Genomic DNA, 22,215 nt, shown 5'->3' with positions numbered 1-22,215 from the left:
GCATCAAATAAAGAAAAATACTTTTTAAAATTTACGAATATTTCATTGTTGTAAAGTTAAAGCCATAAAAATAATCAAATGGCCTACTATCATACCGTTAGAAGAAAAAAAAAAAAAAGGTGTTCATGAGAGTTCCATATTAGAATACAGGTTTTCCTTAGGCACCTGTTTATGTATGCTATTCTGCTCTTTACAATAAATAATTAAATTTAAAAGACTTAATTCCTCACTTTTAAGACCTTATTAGTTTACAAATTACATATTGACCTATGCTAAATTTTATACCGACCCATGCTAATAAATTCAGTACAGAAAACAAAAAACACTGCACTCAAGCAAACTACATATATATATATATATATATATATATATATATATAACTTATATGAGAATTGCTACTCCAGCTTTCTTTTGGTTTCCATTTGCATGAAATACCTTTTTCCATCCCCTTACTTTCAGTCTGTATGTGTCTCTAGGTCTGAAGTGGGTCTCTTGTAGACAGCAAATATATGGGTCTTGTTTTTGTATCCATTCAGCCAATCTGTGTGTTTTGGTGGGAGCATTTAGTCCATTTACATTTAAGGTAATTATCGATATGTGTGTTCCCATTCCCATTTTCTTAATTGTTTGGGGTTTGTTATTGTAGGTCTTTTCCTTCTTTTGTGTTTCTTGCCTAGAGAAGTTCCTTTAGCAGTTGTTGTAGAGCTGGTTTGGTGGTGCTGAACTCTCTCAGCTTTTGCTTGTCTGTAAAGGTTTTAATTTCTCCATCAAATCTGAATGAGATCCTTGCTGGGTAGAGTAATCTTGGTTGCAGGTTTTTCTCCTTCAACACTTTCAATATGTCCTGCCACTCCCTTCTGGCTTGCAGAGTTTCTGCTGAAAGATCAGCTGTTAACCTTATGGGGATTCCCTTGTATGTTATTTGTTGTTTTTCCCTTGCTGCTTTTAATATGTTTTCTTTGTATTTAATTTTTGACAGTTTGATTAATATGTGTCTTGGCGTATTTCTCCTTGGATTTATCCTGTATGGGACTCTCTGTGCTTCCTGGACTTGATTAACTATTTCCTTTCCCATATTAGGGAAGTTTTCAACTATAATCTCTTCAAATATCTTCTCAGTCCCTTTCTTTTTCTCTTCTTCTTCTGGAACCCCTATAATTCGAATGTTGGTGCGTTTAATGTTGTCCCAGAGGTCTCTGAGACTGTCCTCAGTTCTTTTCATTCTTTTTTCTTTATTCTGCTCTGCAGTAGTTATTTCCACTATTTTATCTTCCAGGTCACTTATCCGTTCTTCTGCCTCAGTTATTCTGCTATTGATCCCATCTAGAGTACTTTTAATTTCATTTATTGTGTTGTTCATCGTTGCTTGTTTCATCTTTAGTTCTTCTAGGTCCTTGTTAACTGATTCTTGCATTTTGTCCATTCTATTGTCCATTCTATCTCCAAGATTTCGGATCAACCTTACTATCATTATTCTGAATTCTTTTTCCGGTAGACTGCCTATTTCCTCTTCATTTGTTAGGTCTGGTGGGTTTTTATCTTGCTCCTTCATCTGCTGTGTGTTTTTCTGTCTTTTCATTTTGCTTATCTTACTGTGTTTGTGGTCTCCTTTTTTGCAGGCTGAAGGTTCGTAGTTCCTGTTGTTTTTTGTGTCTGTCCCCAGTGGCTAAGGTTGGTTCAGTGGGTTGTGTCGGCTTCCTGGTGGAGGGTACTAGTGCCTGTGTTCTGGTGGATGAGGCTGGATCTTGTCTTTCTGGTGGGCAGGTCCACGTCTGGTGGTGTGTTTTGGGGTGTCTGTAGACTTATTATGATTTTGGGCAGCCTCTCTGCTAATGGGTGGGGTTGTGTTCCTGTCTTGCTAGTTGTTTGGCATAGGATGTCCAGCACTGTAGCTTGCTGGTCGTTGAGTGAAGCTGGGTGCTGGCGTTGAGATGGAGATCTCTCGGAGATTTTTGCTGTTTGATATTATGTGCAGCTGGGAGGCCTCTTGTGGACCAGTGTCCTGAAGTTGGCTCTCCCACCTCAGAGGCACAGCACTGACTCCTGGCTGCAGCACCAAGAGCCTTTCATCCACAGGGCTCCTTAATTTGGGATGATTCGTTGACTATTCAGGTATTCCACAGATGCAGGGTATATCAAGTTGATTGTGGAGCTTTAATCCGCTGCTTCGGAGGCTGCTGGGAGAGATTTCCTGCTTTACTTTTTAAAAAATAAATTTATTTATTTATTTATTTTTGGCTGCGTTGGGTCTTCGTTGCTACGCGTGGGCTTTCTCTAGTTGTGCGAGCGGGGCTTACTCTTCATTGCAGTGCACGGGCTTCTCGTCGCAGTGGCTTCTCTTGTTGCGGAGCACAGGCTCTAGGCGCGTGGGCTTCAGTAGTGGCACATGGGCTCAGTAGTTGTGGTTCGCGGGCTTTAGAGTGCAGGCTCAGTAGTTGTGGTGTGCCAGCTTAGTAGTTGTGGCTCGTGGGCTTAGTTGCTCTGTGGCATGTGGGATCTTCCCAGACCAGGGCTCAAACTCGTGTCCCCTGCATTGGCAGGCGGATTCTTAACCACTGCACCATTAGGGAAGTCCACTTTTTTTTTTTTTTTTAAGACAGATTGAGTTTTTGTGGCAACCCTGCATTGTTAGATGATTGTTATTTTAAAAAATATTTATTTTGGGGCTTCCCTGGTGGCGCAGTTGTTGGGAGTCCGCCTGCCGATGCAGGGGACGCGGGTTCGTGCCCCGGTCCGGGAAGATGCCACATGCCGCGGAGCGGCTGGGCCCGTGAGCCATGGCCGCTGAGCCTGCGTGTCCGGAGCCTGTGCTCCGCAACGGGAGAGGTCACAACAGTGAGAGGCCCACGTACCGCAAAAAAAAAAAAAAAAAATATATTTATTTTGCTGCACCGGGTGTTAGTTGCGGCACGTGGGATCTTTAGTTGTGGCATGTGAACTCTTAGTTGAGGCATGTGAGATCTAGTTCCCTGACCAGGGATTGAACCCAGGCCACCTGCATTGGGAGCTCAGAGTCTTAGCCATTGGACCACCAGGGAAGTCCCAATAAAGTATTTTTTAATTAAGGTATATTCATCTTTTAAAGACCTAATGCTATTGCACACTTAATAGACTACAGTGTAGTGTAAACATAACTTTTATATGCACTGGGAAATCGGACAATTCCTGTGACTCGCTTTATTGTGATATTCACTTTATTGTGGTGGTCTGGAACTGAACCCACGTTATCTCTGAGGTTTGCCTGTATATGGGGATCAGTTTTCTCTTGAAGTTCATTCTTCCTTCTAGAGGAAAGAAAAGTGATTTTAATGCTAACCAATTCCACTAGTCAAAATAAAAGTAATGCAATAGAGCTCATGTACATTGAACCTAGATAATATGAGCCTTTCATGTATTTGTGATTTTTAACAGAACCCCAGGGAGAAGACAGTACTCAAAATGGTAAAATTTTGAGCCCAAAACCAAGAGTTAAGGAATACTTTTTAGTTGTTTTCACTTTTATAACCTCCCTCAAGTCAGAGTGTGTAGGCAAACCACCATTTTATGTCTCTATTTAAGGTCAATTCTGTGTCTGTTCTTTTTCCACATAAATGAAAAGAATTAGTTACCATGTCTGGAATGCTGAATCTGAAAAAATTGAGGTACAAGAACCTTATTGTGAATTATACAAATAAAGGAAGCATTGAAAAAAAAAAGCACAAGGCACAAGGCATCTGAAAAATGAAAGTAGAGTCTTTGGGCTAGAGCGAGTTTATGACAGGAAGATGTTGGGACAAGGCTAGGTTGGGCCATGTTGTGAAATGTCCTAAAAATCAACGCTAAAGAGTTAATGCAACCCAATGGCAGTAGGAAGCCATTGAAGTTTAGTTAATCCTCAGACTTTACCTTTATCAAACACTCAAGGGGGTGCATGCGCTTCATATATAATCTTCTAAGGTAAGAGGAAACATTCCTAAAGAATTATAATTCCTTGGCACTCAACATACTAAAGAGCCAATTTGGTCATCCCAAATCCAGTTTTCTAATCCTTGCTCTGCTACTGGTTCACTGATGGGAAAGATAACTTCTCTAGGCCATAATTTCCTCAAGTGTAAATCAAGATCATTTGAAAAGTTCCTTTTAGCTCCAAACTCAATTATTCTCATTCTCCTGTTTGACTTTCTCCGTAACAGTGAGAAAAGAAGAAAAACCTGTTACTAACCCATTTAATGATATTGAAATCATGGTTTTAATTTTTTTACACTGGAAAAGAAGTCACATATGCATTATTCACTGAAACTTGTATCTGTGGAGAGCACATGTGTATTTTTTTGACTACTGGGCTATCAAAAATTATTTTTCAACATCACAGATAAAAAAGAAATTAAACAAAAAAAACTTTAGCAAAACTACTTTTAAAAATGTACTCTGGAATATGTGAAAGTGAATAACATTACTGATTTGATCTTTGTTAATTTTGTGCTGTACAGGAAACACCAATAGTAAATTTGTCACAAATTCATTTTCAAAAAAAAGTTGCATCCATAAAAGGACACACTTTTTCTCTTTCTTCTTTAAATTGGCAACATGAAAAAAATTTTAGCTTTCTAAAAGCAGAAGCAAAGAGCTCATGAAAACAGAAGTGTGCTGTGTGGGTATTTTGCAGTCACTCTTATGGTTTCTAGATGGTTGAGTGAGTCAGGAAATGTTGGCTCTAGTTTCTACTCTACCTCAACTAGTTCTGTGAGGGCAAATCCACCATTTATCTGGTTTTACTTCTCCTTTGAAAGACTTATCACAATTATGGTCGTTTTCATTGTATTGTCTTTTTCCTCACTACTGGACTGAAAGATACCTGAGTGCTGAGATTCTGTATTCACATATCTATCTCCAGATCTGGCACATAAGTTACTCAATATTCACTGAATAAATGAATTTTTTACATATCTGTAAATGGAGGCAGTTGTACTAAATTTCCCGTCATTTAAAAAAATATATATTTATTTTTGGCTGCCTTTGGTTCTTCATTGCTGTGCGCGGCTTTCTCTACTTGCAGCGAGTGGGGGCCACTCTTCGGGTGGGTGCAGTGCGCGGGCTTCTCATTGCAGTGGCTTCTATAGCTGCGGAGCATGGGCTCTAGGCACATGGGCTTCAGTAGTTGTGGTATGTGGGCTCAGTAGTTGTAGCTCACAGGCTCAGTAGTTGTGGCACATGGGCTTAGCTGCTCCGCAGCATGTGGGATTTTCCCCGGCCAGGGCTCAAACCCGTGTACCCTGCATTGGCAGGTGTATTCTTAACCACTGCACCACCAGGGAAGCCCTCTATGGCATTTCTATCTTTGATTCTTTGATATGAATTTACTTTGAATTATTTAAGTCCAGACAGTTGAATTTTTCCCTTCAGCTTGATTTCTAGCATTTTATTGCTCGTTAGCACTCTTTCCAGATTTGGCCATTTTTGTTCTAACTTGAAGATAAAGTGGTACAAGCAGCTAGAGTGGGACTGTGTTTAGACAGGAAAGGATTCTCTGTGGGAGTGTCATAGAATTTGTTATTGAACCCAACTCCTACCTCTTAAAGTTGTGGTTTGCATCTAAAATGACAAGTTAAAAAAACTAATACATAGGTAAATGTGAATCAAACTTCAGAACAATTTCTAAATGGAAAATCTGATGATGTCCTAAATTTTACAGATGCTAAAAGCATAATAAAATTTTGTTGCTGAACCTCCCAAGAATATGATCCAGCACTACATGGTAGTCCTTTGTGCCAACGAAACTCCAGGAACCTCAGTGACAATAGCCATGGCCTTGCAGTTGAGTATATACATTTCTTTAATGTAAATCAAAGCCTATTACAATGCATTCTGTTACAATGAAAATCTTCACTTATTTTGGAAGCTCACTCAATCATTTTGAGCAACATTATATACAACCCAACAGATACAATGAAATCACTGACAACTCCTTGAAACGTTATAGCTAAATTACAAAGAGTAATTGGATAATGTAGACAACCCCGATAAAGTATTTATTCTCACATTGTGCTCAATATTAGATGACATATAAAATTCAACTGGGAAAGGGAAATCAAAAAAAAGAAAAAAAATTGTGCTTTTCCTTGAACCAGACTCAGATAATGAGATGAGGGTAAATCCCAGTTGGGAAAGTATTTAATTCATTGTGCTTTTATATATTTTTCTTGCTACCTATTCCCAGTTAAAACCTTAAATTTGTGCCTCTGGGTACTATTTCTTTTAACTCAAGTACAACATACCAGGCGTTCCTTAAAATCATTTTCTATTAAGTATAAAAAGTATACTCAGATAAGAACTCTATAAAATCATTTCCTTTTAGAAGCCATCAAATATTCAGGGATCTTTATTTTTAAAGGGTTAATAAAATGACATAGCTTTCATTGACCCAAACATGCATAATCCACCCTTAAAAATGCACCCAATTGGTAATGACACGATATACAAAGGGAATGCAACTTTACATATGTAAAATGATTGCTCACTATGGCAAGTTAACAGTCAAATTAACAGACATTGTACATTAAAAACAAAACAAAACAAAAACCCTCAATGTCTTAAAGCCAGTTATCTATAGGAAACCAAGGGAAATTCTGATATGGAATAGTTTGACTCAAAGCAAAGAATAAGGCACCTGCTATGAATTTAGAACAATAACTTTCATTTTTTAAGTTACAACAAAATAGAATTAGTTAACCAAGACACTTGTTTCCAAGAGGGAAACAAGTACAGGGGTTGATTTCCTGGGTGAGAAAGGCAGGTAACAATGCAGATAAAAACCTGCTGGCCTAAGGTCAGCAGATTCCTTTCCTATTGTAGTCAAGTTCCTAAACGTCCTTAACCACTTTGCCTCTCCTTTATTCTCCCCATACTTAGGGGTATGGGAAGCTCTGAGGTTCACACTGTATATAGACTAGGTAGATTTCCCTTCTGTTCCTCTTAAAACAGCTTATTTTCAAGAGGTATCCTGAGGCAATTAACATAGCAAACAAGCAGCTTTCTTTCCAATTCACTACCACAGAGACACCTCTCAGGCTTTTTTTCATCATTATGGCTAAGAATTTAAATAGCCAATACTTGAAATTTTCAACAGTACCAGAAAACTCAAAACCTGCCTTATCACTCACCCTTACCATTAGTAAAAAGAAAGTTTGATCAATCATAACCTGTAAAATCATACAACAAAGGGAAGACTGAAGACTGATCCGTATCAGTAAATCCATTTAATTTCACATGACACTTTAGTCTGATGTATCTAGTACCCTAACAGAATTTTAATCATAAATCAAGAAAAAGCATTTCCAAACTAATTTGCAGTTGATGTGCCTTTTTGGTATTAAAAGTGCTATTAACATGCTGTCCTACGGCACACTGGACTCAACAGTATGTCCTGATGAGGCATCCATTTTTAGTACTATTTTTCCCTAAAGTGTTGTGAGCATAATAGGCCCCTTTCATATATTAAAGTAATTCTGGTGAAATCAATGGTGATATAAAAAACCTTCCCTGACTTTACTCCACCATGGCTGCTTATAGTGAAACCGAAGTGACTAAGTTATAAAATGCTCAACCAAGTTGTTTTCTTATGGCCTCTTACGTTAGTATATTCACTCATGCAAAATCCAAGGTAGTGTAATAGAAATAATATTGTTAAAATAGACGTTGTGGCTATAAGCATCTCCCTTTATATTAGGCATTTAGAAGCTTTTTAAAATTTTCAGGTGCTAAAGATTTCGGGGAAACTAGGCTAACCGTGTAGTTGTTCCATTTATAAGCACCTTATTACAGGACGGTTACATGACCCTCTATGGGAGTGTGCTTTCAAGAAATAGTAATAAAGTGCCTAGCTATATAAAAACCGTAGGATTCCAAATTTTAAATTAAGCTAATTGCATTTACACATTAGGGCTAACAAAATCTAGACCCTGTCTACACAGATTCAATCTAATTACCTATATTGTATACTGTTCTAATAACCACATTAAAAAAAAAACTTACTCTTTACTGACTGAATAAGTAGGGTCCACTACTGTAGCTTAACAAATTTTATTGCTTTATTCATGTGGTGCTTTTGCAAGGCACTGTGGTATGGACTAGAAAACTTGGAATGACTTGTGAAGAAACCTTGGAATGACACATGAAGGATGATATGAAAAGTCATTCTGAGGCAGGATGCTTTACTGAATTGTTTTTAACCAGGGTATCAAACATCAGGAATGAGTTCAAGTTAAAATTCACAGGAGAATGGAAACATCTTAAGGTCAGTCACTTCACATGCCCATCCTGATACTTTGAATAATCTGGAAAATTGCTGTAAAGAGAAAGAGCAAGTATTAAAACATGCTTGGAATAAAACAGGCCTGACAACCGACAAACATTAAGGTAGTTCAAGAATCCAAGAATACCCTTACAATTACTTGCAAGTACTATGTAACTTCATAGTAATATGAACACAGGCCTACCGTAATAATACAATATTTTATGCCTCAGCTTCCTTGAATTTTATGCCAAAATGTCTAGAGAGTTACCAAATAAGCAGTGATTTTTAGAAAGAAATTAAAGCACCAAAGCAAAAAGGTTTTTCTAGCATACAATTATTTTGGTTTAACCCTAAACATTAGGTGTACTTGGCCTGTAACATACGCACAGTTCCTCATTCTCACAAGGCTGAAATTCAATAATCTTTAGGTTACATAAATTGCTTGGCTCTTGGCCATTTATCAGGAAAGCTTCCAATTGGTATGTTTAGGAGACAGGCAAAGTGAAATGTTTAAAAGAAACCTCAGTAACTTTAAGATGTCAGAACACGTAAAACAGAAACAAGTATTTCCATATTAACAGCTTGCATATTAAGATGAAGAGAAGAAGGCATTCTGTAATCCATCTCCTTGGGCAAGAGTCTACTACTCTAACAGCAGTCTGCCCTGATAACTATTTTTTCCTACCATATGTCAAACATTTCTTTTATTAAACTAAAAACATTTGTCTCGCACGTTAAATTGCCAATCAGGTACAAGTTCCTCTACAATGAGCCAATTCTTTGCACTAGCTTTACTTTATAAAATATATCCAATTTTGACATAAAGATATTAGATTTCGGAACATGTTAAATTAAGTTCGAACATCCGCATGTACATGTTGTTCATAAGCTTCACTTTCGCAAAGGTTTCAAAATATTCTAAATTCTCATTCTGGGAGGTGTTTTTGTTTTTTGTTTTGGTCTAATATTTGTCAACTCGATCATTACTAAGGACCTGACCTCCTTTTCTGCTCTCCTGTGAGCTCAAATCAAGCGGGGAGAAGTTTCTAGAGCACCACCCTCTGTGCATATGTGGGACAAGTAACTGGGTTCAGATAAAACAAAATTATGAGGAGCTCCCGGCAGGTGGATTGAGAACTATGCGGGCAGGATTCACCACTGATGGATCACCACGTCATCCCCAACCCGTCATCCAACGCCCTACCCGATGATCGCCCCCAAAGCACTTACCAGAACCACAAACAACAAAAATGAAGAGAGCCAATAACCAGGGTCCTACAGACGCCTTCTCTTCGGGAGCATTTCTCTGCAAAAAGGAAAATGCACGGTCGCCAATGCAAAAAAACCACTCAGACCCCGGGCTCTCACCCTGCACCCCGGGCCAGGTCGCCGGGTCCCTGCACCTCACTGGTCTCCCCTGCGTTCCCGAGCCGCCCGGCCCCGGCACCCACCTCCCTGAGCTCCCAACTTAGCGTCCGGCTCGCGACCTCGGGCCCTTGAGTCGCCCGGGTCTGGGGAAGAGAGCTCGGCGCGGCCCCGGGGCCCGGGCCTCATACCCGGCTGCGGAACCAACAGGGGCGCCCGCTTTTCCCTTACCGAGGTCTTGGCGACGTTGCCGCGCTGGGTGATGTTCTTGCTGTGCTTCTCGTTGGCCATACGGATCCGCTGCTTGGCGACCATCTTCGCAGCGCAACCACCTGCCCCGGCCACCGCTGGGCCTCGCTCGCTCGCTTCTCCTCGGGCCGCTGCGACCAACGCTCCACTCCCGGTGCCCGCGTCGCCGGAGCGAGGAGGCTCTCAGGTGGGGCGCTAGCTCCGGCCGCTGGGCCTGGGCGCGGCGGGCGCGGGGTCTGAGCCCTTAGCTGGGCGCGGGCCGCCGGCTGACTGACGACGCCGGACCGTCCGGCCGAGCGAGACGGGCAAGCGGGAGGGGGAGAGCAGGCCGCCGTGATATTCTCGCGTCCCCGCTGGGGCCTCCGCCGGGAGCGTGGAGTGAGAGAGGAAGAAAACGCAACGCTACACAACGCAACAACCGGACGGTGCAAGCCGCCGCCTCGAACTACTTCGGATTCGGCTGCCAACGTCAGCATTGGGCCGACTCCGCCCCGCGGAAGTGCACGCTCCGCCTGCCGAGGAAGAGGGAGAGGGAGGGCGAAGGCCGGCACTCCAGCCTTAGCTCCGCCCCTCCACGCTCTGTAAAGTGTTGCCCCAGAGCTGCGCGTGCGCGTTCGGCCTCCTTTTTCACGTCTCTCTCCGACCGGAAGTGAATTGGCCCCGAGGCTGGCGACCCCGGAAACACCAGTTCGCCGCCTCACGCCGGAGGAGACGTGTTGGGGCCGGGTTCGGCTCTCGTGAACTCTGACCCAAGCATATGAGTTTCTCTTTCCGGGACAAGATGGCGCCGTCCACGCCGCTCCTTACAGGTGAGCTCTGAACGAGCAAGGGATTATTTCTTTACAGCAATAATTTTTGTGTCTCTAATCTTGGGCACCACCCGAGAAGCCTTGGAGTCTGATCCGCCTTTTCTTGTGGATTGTAGGAGAGCCGGAGGGCCTTTTGGATTTCTTGGTGTAGCGTGGCAGTCGGAAGTTAGGCTCTAGCCTCGGAGCTCCAGCATTCCCCTTCCCTTTTGCTCGTCCATCATTCTTTCCTGACACTTCAAGTCCTACAGGAATAGAGGAAGGGGCATAAAAACGAAGAGTGCTAGTGGTATTTGTTACTCTGGGTCTGCAATACTGGTGTTACACTAACGCTTACTTGGTGACAGGCCCTGTTGACAGAGTGAAGTCATTTAGCTAGCTCTGTAATAAGAAAAAAACGTAAACGTATGACTCGGTCTACTAGAATAACCATGCACATTAAATACACCTGAATTTAAGTGATATCGAATCCTGCACTCCTTGCTTTAATGAAATTTGTGGGACTGAGTAGGGCGAGTGGAGCTGCAGTAGTGTAGGTTTTAAGGGGATGAGAGTGTGGTCTGGGGTGGTAGCATATAATGAACATTATAAAGATAAAGTAGCAACGTTAGAACATTACAGGATTCCTGAGGTTTCGAAGCTGAGGCAGAGTTTATAATGTTGGAGAAGATAATAAACTTAGTCTTGGACAATGTCGGCGATGACTCTGGATTAATGGCTGGAGTCTCATATATGAGCATCAAGTAAGGAGAGGGGAGTTGGGAGGGAAAAGAAGGCTATAAGTTACCAATAACTTAATAACATTAAGGAAAAAGAAGCCTTTGAGAGAAAGGTTGTCTACTTTTGAGGAAAGGGGTTATTTCCCCCTGAGACTTGGGGGGAAAATAAGCTTTTGCACTTTTCACCATTCTACATTTTGAAATCTTTGTTATTAAGCACCCTGCCCATTCATATTCAATCTGGCTACCACAGTTCATTCACCACACATTTATCAAAAACTAATTTGTTAGATAACATACCAGGCAGATACTGCTTAAAAAGTAACTAAATGAATTTATTTCTGTAGCTTCATAAAGGTAGCTTGTATCTTACTTATAATTTTGGAATACTAAATGCTTTTTTTGAACTTTAAAAACTGGTACATTTTAAAATTTGATCATTATTTTTTCCTTTTTAAAATCCTTACAGTGACTGCTTGCAGGGTAAATTCCATCCTGTTTAGCATAGCATATAGAACCCTTTATAATCCTTGAATAGCTCTTGTCATTCATTTTACTCCTTGCCATCCTATCCTATTTTGTTCTCCATCAATACTGAACTGCTCATAAAACCCTTGAACAACCTATTTCCTCAGTCTAACACTACTCTCTTCCTCTTGATTTGGCTGACGTCTTTTTATCTTTTAAATTTCATTTTAGACATCATTACTTTGTGAAGTCTTTCCTTACTCTTCCCAGATAGTCTTTCCCCAGCCTATTTTGGTACCTCATACATACTTGAGGTTTTTGGGGTTTTTTTCCCCACTTATCACATAGGGTAATTATCTAGTTGTTTAGATGCTTTTCTCCCTTGCTAGACTGTGAATTCCTTAATGGCAGGGGCAGAGCCTTATTCATCCCTGTCTTCTCAGTACCAAGTACAATGCTTGGTAAACAATAGACACTAAGTGGGTTTTTTTGTTTTTGTTTTGTTTTTTTATTTTTGGCTGTGTTGTGTCTTCGTTGCTGCACGCGGGCTTTTCTCTGGATGCGGCGAGCAGGGGCTACTCTTCGTTGTGGTGCACAGGCTTCTCATTGCAGTGGCTTCTTGTTGCAGAGCACGGGCTCTAGCCACACGGGCTTCAGTAGTTGTGGCACATGGGCTCAGTAGTTGTGGCTCGCAGGCTCTAGAGCTCAGGCTCAGTAGTTGTGGCGCACAAGCTTAGTTGCTCCGCGGCATGTGGGATCTTCCCGGACCAGGGCTCGAACCCGTGTCTCCTGCATTGGCGGGCGGATTCTTAACCACTGCACCACCAGGGAAGCCCAACACTAAGTGTTTAATGGAAGAATAAATTAATGAATGATAACCACTTTATTTGTAGTCAGATTAACCAAGAGTGACAGTTTTCTTACAGTGCTTAAGGTCAAGGACTTCGTAAGAGCTCAAGGGTTATCTAGTCTGTGTGCTCCAAATATTCTCATATTTATAGCAGCTCAGGGAAATTCACATTGCAAATTGGCAGAGTCAGGATTATATTCAGTCATTCAACTCCATGGCCCATTTTTCTTTCACTGGAACACACTGATTAATCTTTTAAACATTCTTAGTATAGGTATTTCAGTCAATAATAGATTCTTTTACTTCCAAAACCTTTTTTTAAATATAGACTTATGGGACTTTGGAGTTGTGAATAATTTAAAGATTATCCAGTAAATTTTATTAGTTATGACTTTCAATTGGAAATGACAAAAAGCTAAAGCAGGCAAAAAGGGGATATTTTAAAAATTATTTATTTTTGGCTGCGTTGGGTCTTTGTTGCTGCACGTGGGCTTTCTCAAGTTGTGTGAGCGGGGCTTACTCTTCGTTGTGGTGCGTGGGCTTCTCATTGCAGTGGCTTCTGTTGTTGTGGAGCCCAGGCTCTAGGTGCGTGGGCTTCAGTAGTTGTTGCACGCAGGCTCAGTAGTTGTGGTTTGTAGGCTCTAGAGCGCAGGCTCAGTAGTTGTGGCTCCATGGCATGTGGGATCTTCCCAGACCAGGGCTTTGAATCCGTGTCCCCTGCTTTGGCAGGTGGATTCTTAACCACTGCACCACCAGAGAAGCCCCGAAAAGGGGATTTTTTTTTTTAAGAAAAAGCTCATGTAACCTTAAAGCTTCTACTGTTACATCCAGGTATTCACATGACTCCAAAAATCTGTTTTTCTTCCTCCTTCAGCTCTTGCTTTCTTTCCGATTAAACTTAGTGTCAGGCTGACGTTCTAATCGGGAGCTCCAGGTTTACAGTCAAGCAGCTCAACGGCCCCAGAGGAAAGTGCACATCTGTGCCAGTCTCAAGGCTGGCTGTCTTTGGCTTGGCTCATGCTCATCTTTGAATCAGTCAATTTTTAATCAGATCACCAGGACCAAATTATATTCTCACCCCTGGATATTTCCCAAAGGAAAACTAAAGTCTCCTAAAAGGGGGGCCTGGATGCTAGGTATGTAAAACAATAGCCTTTACATGAAGCCCATATTGTCCAATCAGCTTGCCTAGTTGAAGCCATTGAGATAATCAAGACTGAGTCATTTTCTTAAATTGATATATACTTCAGGGGATGTAAGCATTGGAAAAAGTATCATACTATAATGATCACCATATCCCTGGCATAGGACCCTTGTTTGTTGAAGTCCAGTAGTTTTCTCATATTAACTCAGGCCTAGAGCAATAAATAGTATGTGAGTATCTAGAAAGGCTAGTAAGTTTTAAAAAGATACTATGTAGGTACAGTATTTAACGTAATTGTTGTTTTTAAACAGTTATTCTGTGTGAAACTCTGGCATTTATTTGTTGCTTTAATGAAAAGAACTGTTAGCATTCCAGATTTTTCTTTCCAGTAGAACATATTGCTGATCCTTTTTGATTAAGGGGAAAATCACTAAAAATAAGGAAACATATCAAGTGTTAATACACTATGTTAAGCTATCCCCACATTTTACTCAGTGTTTTACATTTAGTCGCTTCTAATTAAAATGAATTCCTCATTAGAAATTCATATGTAGAAAAAAATTGTTTCAGTTATTGAAAAGAGTTTGAGTCCATATTTATTTTTGCTTTTATTAACTTATAATGCAGTTTATGTTCTGTTATGAACCTGATTTTGTGTTTCTTCTGATAAACTTTGTATATCCACGTATTCAAGTTTGTATAAGAAGTTGCTCAAACTAATAAATCCAGTATAGTATCTTAGTGGTTCCAAAATGTCTTACAGCACTTTCTCATAGTTATGCTTCTATGTAGGGAAGTGTGAAAGAAAATATTTGTTTTAAATAGTGGTTTACATGTACGAACAAAACTATAATGACTCAATATGACTTTTATGATGAATTTAATTGATAATTAGTTCACATATAACAGACATATCTGTTGTAAAGCATCATGTACAAAGGTTGTCTAATTTAATGGGAATCAACAGTATCATCAGTGTATGAAGTAGCTTTGATATGTACTTTTGTCTTGCAGAATATGATTTTATCTTAGTACAAAAATCTTGGTCTATTCGATTTTTAATTTTAATTTAACACCTCTGTCCTGTATTCCCAGGCAAATCAGTTCTTGAGAAATGTTGACAGACTTTTGATTGGTTTTATTTCTTGCCGTTTTGTGAACAAAGTATTACCAAAAAGGGATGGGCTTTTTAAAAGCCTTTTTATTTTGATATAAATTAAGACTTGAAAGAAGTTGCAGAGAGAATAAAGAAAGTTCCTGCATATCCTTCATCTAGCTTTCCCCAATGATAATATCTTATAGTATCTTAGCCAAACCAGGAAATTGACACTGGTACAGTCGTATTTACTAAACTGGTCTCCTTATTTGGATTTTACTAGTTTGTGCATATCTATATTTTATCATGTGTAGATTCATGTAGCCACCACTATCAGAATATAGAAATGCTCTGTCACCACAAAGATGTTACCCGTTTATCATTGGACCCTCCTTCCAACTCCAACCGTTGGCAACCACTGATCTGTCCTGTATCATGATAATTTTGTCATTTCATGAGTGTTATATATCCTGGTGAAAAGCCAACCATTTTTTTTTAGTAAGTTTTTATAGCATGGCCGAACATAATGATTTGTGATAAATATTGAATAGCAACCTTAATATAATACAAAATTATTGAGACTACCTAGTGAAATTATCTTGATTATTATTCAAGGGACAATTGAAATGTACTTCTAAATTTCAAACAACAACAGTTTGCCTTTTTTTCTCCATCTCTATGCAAAATACAAATGTATTTTCCTTAAAAAAAAAAGTTTTATAAATGGAGTCATAGACTATGTAACCTTTTAATTTTTGTTTTCAAAGTGTTCTTTATTTAGAATGTGAACATATGCATGTTGAAAAGCAGTTGATTGATTTGACTCAAGATTTTGCTTCTCCAGAAACATACTAAAACCAGTAATTGAAAGCCACATGAGACTGAATGCTACTTGAGCAAGAAAGACATGGCACTTTTCACACTGACATTTCTGTCGGTGTTGCCTTCTGAGATTTTGGCTTAATAATCTGCATTATTAAGTTAAGTGGGAGTTTTGCTCCCCCACTCCTGTCTTAGTCCATTCTGGCTCCTGTAACAAAAATATCATAGACTGGGTGGTAAACAACAGAAATTTATTTCTTACAGTTCCAGAGGCTGGCAAATCCAAGATCAGGGCACTGGCAGATTCAGTGTCTGGTAATCACCTGCTTTCTGGCTCATAGACAGCCATTCTGCACTGTGTCCTCACATGGTGGAAGAGACAAGGGACCTCTTTGGGGCCTCTTTCATGAGGGCAGTAATCCCATTCATAAGGGTTCTTCCTTCATGACCTAATTACCTCCCCAAAGCCATTCCAAGTACCATTAGGGATTAAGTTTCAACATATGGATTTGGGGTAAGGGTACATAAACATTCACTCTTAGCAACTCTTTTGGGATCTTCTACATGTCTTAGTTTGGGATATAAGTATGAAATAGAAATTTTGGAAAAGGAAAACCTTGTACCCATACTGGTTGCCCTGAATACCCTGAAAGTTCCCACTGCTGTGGCCAGAAGGCTACCTTCATGGGTTCTGAGGTACAGCTGCCACTTTAATATAACGTACGAAAACTTTGGATTTTCACCAAGTGAACATTGTGGTCGGTAATAACAGCAAAGTCAACAGATACAGAGGACCAAGGTCACTAGGTACAAGTGTCATGAGAACACAGGAAGCTGAGATGAGCTAGGGAAAGCTTTTTTTCTTTTTTGCCAATCACTTCAGGCATGTGTTAAGGCAATAGGGCATGGTTTGATTGCATCATCATATGGTACATTTTAAAAGTATTGCGGCTTCGTTGGGTATACACTGATAATGTACTGTTTTGTTTTCCTAGATAAGTATGAGAATTTTGAAAGAGCGATTAGTGAGTTAAATTGTCACTGCAGCTTGTGGGAGGGACCTCATTAGGCTGACAGAATTTTATGCAACCTAGCGATAACATGTAATCTGACAACTACAAACCCCCTAGTTTGGGAGATTCACTTTTTATTAATCCCTCAAATAAATGTTTATTAAAACCTTAACTGTAGTATTAAGAAAAGAATGGCTTGTTTTCTTCTAAATCATAATGTATCATACATTATATTGCAGCAGACGATTGATTTGGTGACAAGAAACAACACAGCTTTGCCTGTGTAGTAAGAGAATTTTGATGCAATACTTGATTTTAGCCAGAACGCCAAGAAGCAGTTGAGAATTTCTGATGCTAAAGAATTAAACTTCGTAGTTTTCAAGTCTTCTAGGAAAACATTTCCTGACACAAAATGTTTACTAAATGTATTAGAGATTTTTAGAATAGATATCGTCAGTGTTTCATTCAAGGTGTAGCAGTAGACTGAGCTCCTTTTGAAATCATCATTTTGAGTGTAGTGATGGACTCAGTTTTTAAGATCCCTAATGCCTAGCACATGGAGCTGTGCAGGGGCCAGGTATAGAGCCTTGTAGGCAGTAGTGTGAGGAGTTTAGATTTTGATATATGTAGAACACTTTGCTAGACTCCATTCTATTCAAGGGCAAACTACCCACAGCAGTTTGGCAACTCAGTTTAGTATATGAGGAAACATGGTATCCAGTTGTATACTTGTGGATATCTGACCAGAAACTCATTATTCAATTACGTGTTTACTCCCTTATTTTTCATCATTTCCACTAGAATGGAAGCTCTGTGAGTACATAGATTTTTATCTTGTTTGTCAGTGGTCCTTTTACTTTCATTCTAACTTAAAAACAAAAAATTATTTATTTATTTATTCATTCATTCATTTTGGCTGCGCCAGGTCTTAGTTGCGGCACGCGGGATCTTAGTTGTGGCATGCGAACTCAGTTGCGACATGCGTGCAGGATCTAGTTCCCTGACCAGGGATTGAACCCGGGCCCCTTGCATTGGGAGTGTGGAGTCTTACCCACTGGACCACCAGGGAATTCCCTCAGTCTAACTTTAAATTATTTACTTTGGGAAGGTAGATTATATTATTTTCAATATCTGAAGATTGAGCTAGTTAATTTACAGGTAGAAAATTGATGTTATGAGAACTGTCCCTTGAGAAGGGAAAGGATATAGGGATCAGAGTTGGAGCCAAGAGTGGCCCCTCGCTACCAACTTTGCTGCTGAAGAGTGGGAGATTTGTGAATAGCTGGCAGAAAAGAAAGGAAGTGAAATTGTAGCCATGGACTTCAGTAAAACTTTTTCCTTTCTTCAGCTCTTATACTGTTGCTGCTAGCAGGAGTTCTAGCTGATAAAATAGTTACTCATCACCAAGTCCTGTCAGTTTTCTCTCTTGAATATTGAACACTTATTCTCCACTTTCCATTTCCACTGCCCTACCCTAGTCCAAGTTTTGTATTGTTTTGTTTTTTTTGTGGCCGTGCTGCTCGGCTTGCAGGATCTTAGTTCCCTCCACCAGGGATGGATCCCAGGCCCCTGGCAGTGGAAGCTTGGAGTCCTAACCACTGGACCACCAGGGAATTCCCAAAGTTTCTATTATCTCTTCTGTAGGACTACTGCAGACCATCTTGAGTAGTTTCTTCACATCTTACTGCCTTCTGGTTCACTGTCTACACTGTACCAAGTTGAGCTTTTCAAATTGCAAGTCTGGTTTTAAAAATCTGCCTAAAACTTTTTTGAAGTTTCCCAACATTCTTAGGCTGCAGTCCAACGTTGCCTAACTTAAGCCACAGGATCCTGCTTGGTCTGAGCCCTGTTTTCTTCTCCAGATCCACCTCCTTCCAGCCACGCAGGCCTCCTTTCCATTCCTGTGACGCTGTCATCTCTCTTGTCACGGAGTTTCTGTGACTGTTACTGTTCTCCTTGCTTGTTAACTGCTGTTCATCTTTCAGATCTCAGCACACAAATCACTTACTCAAGGATGCTTTCCCTAACCTTCCATTTTTAGATTAAAACTCCATATTATTCACTGTAGTAGCCTATTATATCTTTCCTTTGTAGCACTAAATGCAGTTATAGATTTCCATATATTTGACTAATTATCTGATTAGTGAGGTCAGGGACAGGCTGATTTTCCTCCCTATTGTATCTGCAGTACTCAACATAAGGTTTTGGTGGTAGTTTTTTTTTTTCCTCCAGTAAGCATTTGCTGAATGAATGAATCATTTTATTTGGTTCAGCTTTAGAAGCTTCTAATTCAGTCATTTAAAAAAAGTATAATCTAGTTCTGTAGATGTTTCTGCTTATTTAATCTTGAACTTTGTTCCCACTTAATTTTTTCGAATATTACTATCATTGGGAGTTTAGTAAATGAATGTATCTCATCCTGCTTGTTCTCTTAGCTTGAGAAATTGTAAATATATTAACAATGTCATATTTTTTAAGAACTTTGAATGAATTTGTACTATATTTTTATGTTATTATTTTACATAAGGCACACAGTATTTTAAAGTTTATATTTTGCTGATTGGGGCACAGATTCAGAGGTGGGGAGGATCTAAGATTCCACAATCAGATAGGAACTGAGGTCTACCTTTGAGTTCATGTCCTTTCTACTATAGTACAACTGCCTTTCACTGGTGACAGTTACAATTGTGAGTTTTTAATGATAAAAGTTACTTGAGAGAGTAAGCTGATACAAAGAAGATTTAACTTAGACTCAGCTCCTAATTCTGTTTCAACATCCATACATTTTGAAAATGAGATTAGAAAATAATGTGAAAACATAATACTAAGATCACTTTTTTCCATTTGAATGAAGGAATATAAGTATGAATGCTGTATCTCAATGCAAATGCATAGATTTCTTGTAAGATAGATAAAAGTGGATTTATTGAAGTAGTCTCCTTAGAGACTAAATGAATTTGCTCTATAGGAAAAGAAGTAAGAGGGATATTACCTGTCTTAGTCAGTTCAGGCTGCTGTAACAAAGTACCACATACTGGGTAGCTTATAAACAACAGAAATTTATTTCTTACAGTTCTAGAGGCTGGAAGTCTGAGACCAGGGTGCCAGCATGGTCAGGTCTGGTGAGGACCCTCTTGTTCGTTGACTGCCAACTTATTGTATTCTCTGTGTTTTTCTTGTAAAGGTACTAATCCCATTCATGAGGACTCCACCTTTGTGATCTAATAACCCCCCAAAAGGCTCCACCTTCCAATCCCATCACATTGGGATTAGGGTTTAAACATGAGGATTTTTGTGGAGACACATTCAGTCCATTGCATTACCTATTTATTTCTCAGCGATTATATGATTTTTATGCAAGAGGAAGAAAAGTGTGCCCTTTTAATGCTGATGTTTGATAGTTCTATGAAATGTTTAATGATTTCATTAGTATTTTGACTGAAAGCTTTTTTTTTTTTAAACATTTGTGATAACTGAGTATTTATTAACAAAGTAATGGTGGTTCTTTCCCTTTTTTTTCTTTAGTCCGAGGGTCAGAAGGACTATACATGGTGAATGGACCACCACATTTTACAGAAAGCACAGTGTTTCCAAGGTATGGTTTATTTTGTCGAGTAATGTTACAGAGAACTATACAATGCATTCTAAAGTATTTTTGTTGTTATATTCTGAACAAAAAAGAAAAAGAACAGATAAGCTAGTTTCTTGGGACATATTATATAATATTAACAGAAGATGGAAAGAATGAAAGAATACATATTCTCTATCAAGAAAAATGATCTTTAGATTTGAAAATAATAGCTTAAGCATGTTTAAAAGAAAAGGTGTAGGCAATAGTGTAATTCAGTTCATGCCTCTAGCTTAGAATTTTATCTTAGGGACTGAGGAAAAACCAGTAAATGTGATAGCCAAACCACTGCCTATAATCTTCGATAAATTATAGAATGAAAAAGTATAAGAAATGAAATATACAAAAAATATATACATATAAATATATAGCTAGATAAATAGAGAGACGTTTTTCCCAAAAAGAAATAATGGAAAGGTAAACCAAAAACTAACAAAAGTCATTATCTATAGGAGGAGAGAGAATTGCAAGATCCAGGGGACATGTCTGTAAATGAACTTTGGTATATATAGTTTCGACTTTGGACCACGTAATTGTTTTAAATTTAAAAAAATATTTAAATGGAAAATGGGAACAAGTGAACCTAGCTTTATATTAAGTTGGTGACATAACCATATGATGATGTACAATATTCTTAAATGCATTCAATAGTTTTATTATTAATAGAAAATTGATGTTATCCTTTTAAATCTATTGTAGGGTAAAACAAATAAATAATTATATTAATGTCATTAGGAACCAAAGTTTCAGCATAAGAGTGAAGTGGGGAGATAGACTTGCATGTATCAATATGAATTCATGATTTCTTTTCATAAAAACATTTGTATTTCGTAGTTTTGTCCACTCTAAAGGGCTAGAGCCAGTGATAACCTGGTAGCAGTAAATACGTCACAGATTATGATTTCTAAATGCCATTCTTCACTAAAAGGAACCAGTTCCTTGGGGGAGTGGTCAACTCCAGGTATAGGACAAAAAATGTATGAGTTGAGCCATACATATCTTGTGCCAGAAAGCAAGGAAGTTATAAAAGGCTAATGGGGTTTTGCTAAACTGTCACAGGAGTCAACATGAAGGGGTTTATATCAACCTTAGATGGGACAATTTGAGCATTAAGAAGAATAATGACTCTAAGAATTAAAATGTGTTAAGTATATAAGTAGTCTGTAAAAAAATCCTCCTCCCTCCAAATCTTATTGGTCAGCATTAGAAATTGATGGGATCCTTGTTCATTACTTTGAAAATTGATAAAGAAAGAAAAAAATCAAGCATTTATGTTGCCTTTCCTGTACAAACTATTTTTCAGTAACCAAATTGTTGATGAGGAAAACTTCTTTATAGAACAGTAATAAATTTAAAAAGAATGATGGGATTAGATAATCACCATTTCGTTATCCTAAAGAAGTCATGTATCAGTGGTTCTCAAACTTTTGCATGCATCACAGTCATCTGAAGAGCTTGTTAAAACACAGGATACTGTTCCCTCTTCAGATTTTCTGATTCATTAGATCTGGGGCAGGGGCCCAAGAATTAGAATTTTTAACAAGTTCCTAGGTAATGCTGACACTGCAAGTCCACACTTTGAGAACGACTGATCTACGCAAATGATCATTAAAAGATGCTGTTAGGGGGGCTTCCCTGGTGGCGCAGTGGTTGAGAGTCTGCCTGCCGATGCAGAGGACGCGGGTTCATGCCCCGGTCTGGGAAGATCCCACATGCCGTGGAGAGACTGGGCCCGTGAACCATGGCCGCTGAGCCTGCGTTTCCGGAGCCTGTTCTCCGCAAC

General features: G+C 39.3%; 2 protein-coding genes across 6 annotated transcripts in view; one reads left to right on the top strand and one right to left on the bottom strand.

Moving 5' to 3' along the window:
• Window positions 1–5,794: 5,794 nt before the first annotated feature.
• On the bottom strand, window positions 5,795–10,370 carry SERP1 (stress associated endoplasmic reticulum protein 1). The gene is made up of 3 exons (XM_033402743.2): window positions 9,869–10,370; window positions 9,503–9,578; window positions 5,795–8,323 (listed from the first exon to the last, which is right to left on the bottom strand). Exons 1-3 carry the CDS (start codon window positions 9,950–9,952, stop codon window positions 8,283–8,285), a joined length of 201 nt encoding a protein of 66 aa, XP_033258634.1. The 5' UTR covers window positions 9,953–10,370; the 3' UTR covers window positions 5,795–8,282.
• Window positions 10,371–10,572: 202 nt separating this feature from the next.
• The window catches only part of EIF2A (eukaryotic translation initiation factor 2A), a 37,982-nt gene continuing 26,339 nt past the window's right edge, over window positions 10,573–22,215 (top strand). The window contains exons 1-3 of one of the 5 annotated variants that reach the window (XR_004475894.2): window positions 10,883–11,435; window positions 19,878–19,921; window positions 20,330–20,399. Coding sequence is in view for 4 of the 5 variants with exons in the window: in XM_033402735.2 (XP_033258626.1) it covers window positions 11,350–11,435; window positions 19,878–19,921; window positions 20,330–20,399 (200 nt within the window). In the remaining variant the exon portion in view is untranslated. Of the gene's footprint in view, window positions 10,696–10,882; window positions 11,436–19,871; window positions 19,989–20,329; window positions 20,400–22,215 lie in introns of those variants that run through there. The other 4 variants (XM_033402735.2, XM_004278174.4, XM_033402738.2 and 1 more) reach the window with 4 other exon arrangements.

Source organism: Orcinus orca, chromosome 5 (assembly GCF_937001465.1).
Source record: "Orcinus orca chromosome 5, mOrcOrc1.1, whole genome shotgun sequence".
Classification (NCBI taxonomy): Eukaryota; Metazoa; Chordata; class Mammalia; order Artiodactyla; family Delphinidae; genus Orcinus; species Orcinus orca.
Note: the sequence above shows the minus strand (reverse complement) of the source record. Positions and strands in the feature narration are given on the sequence as shown.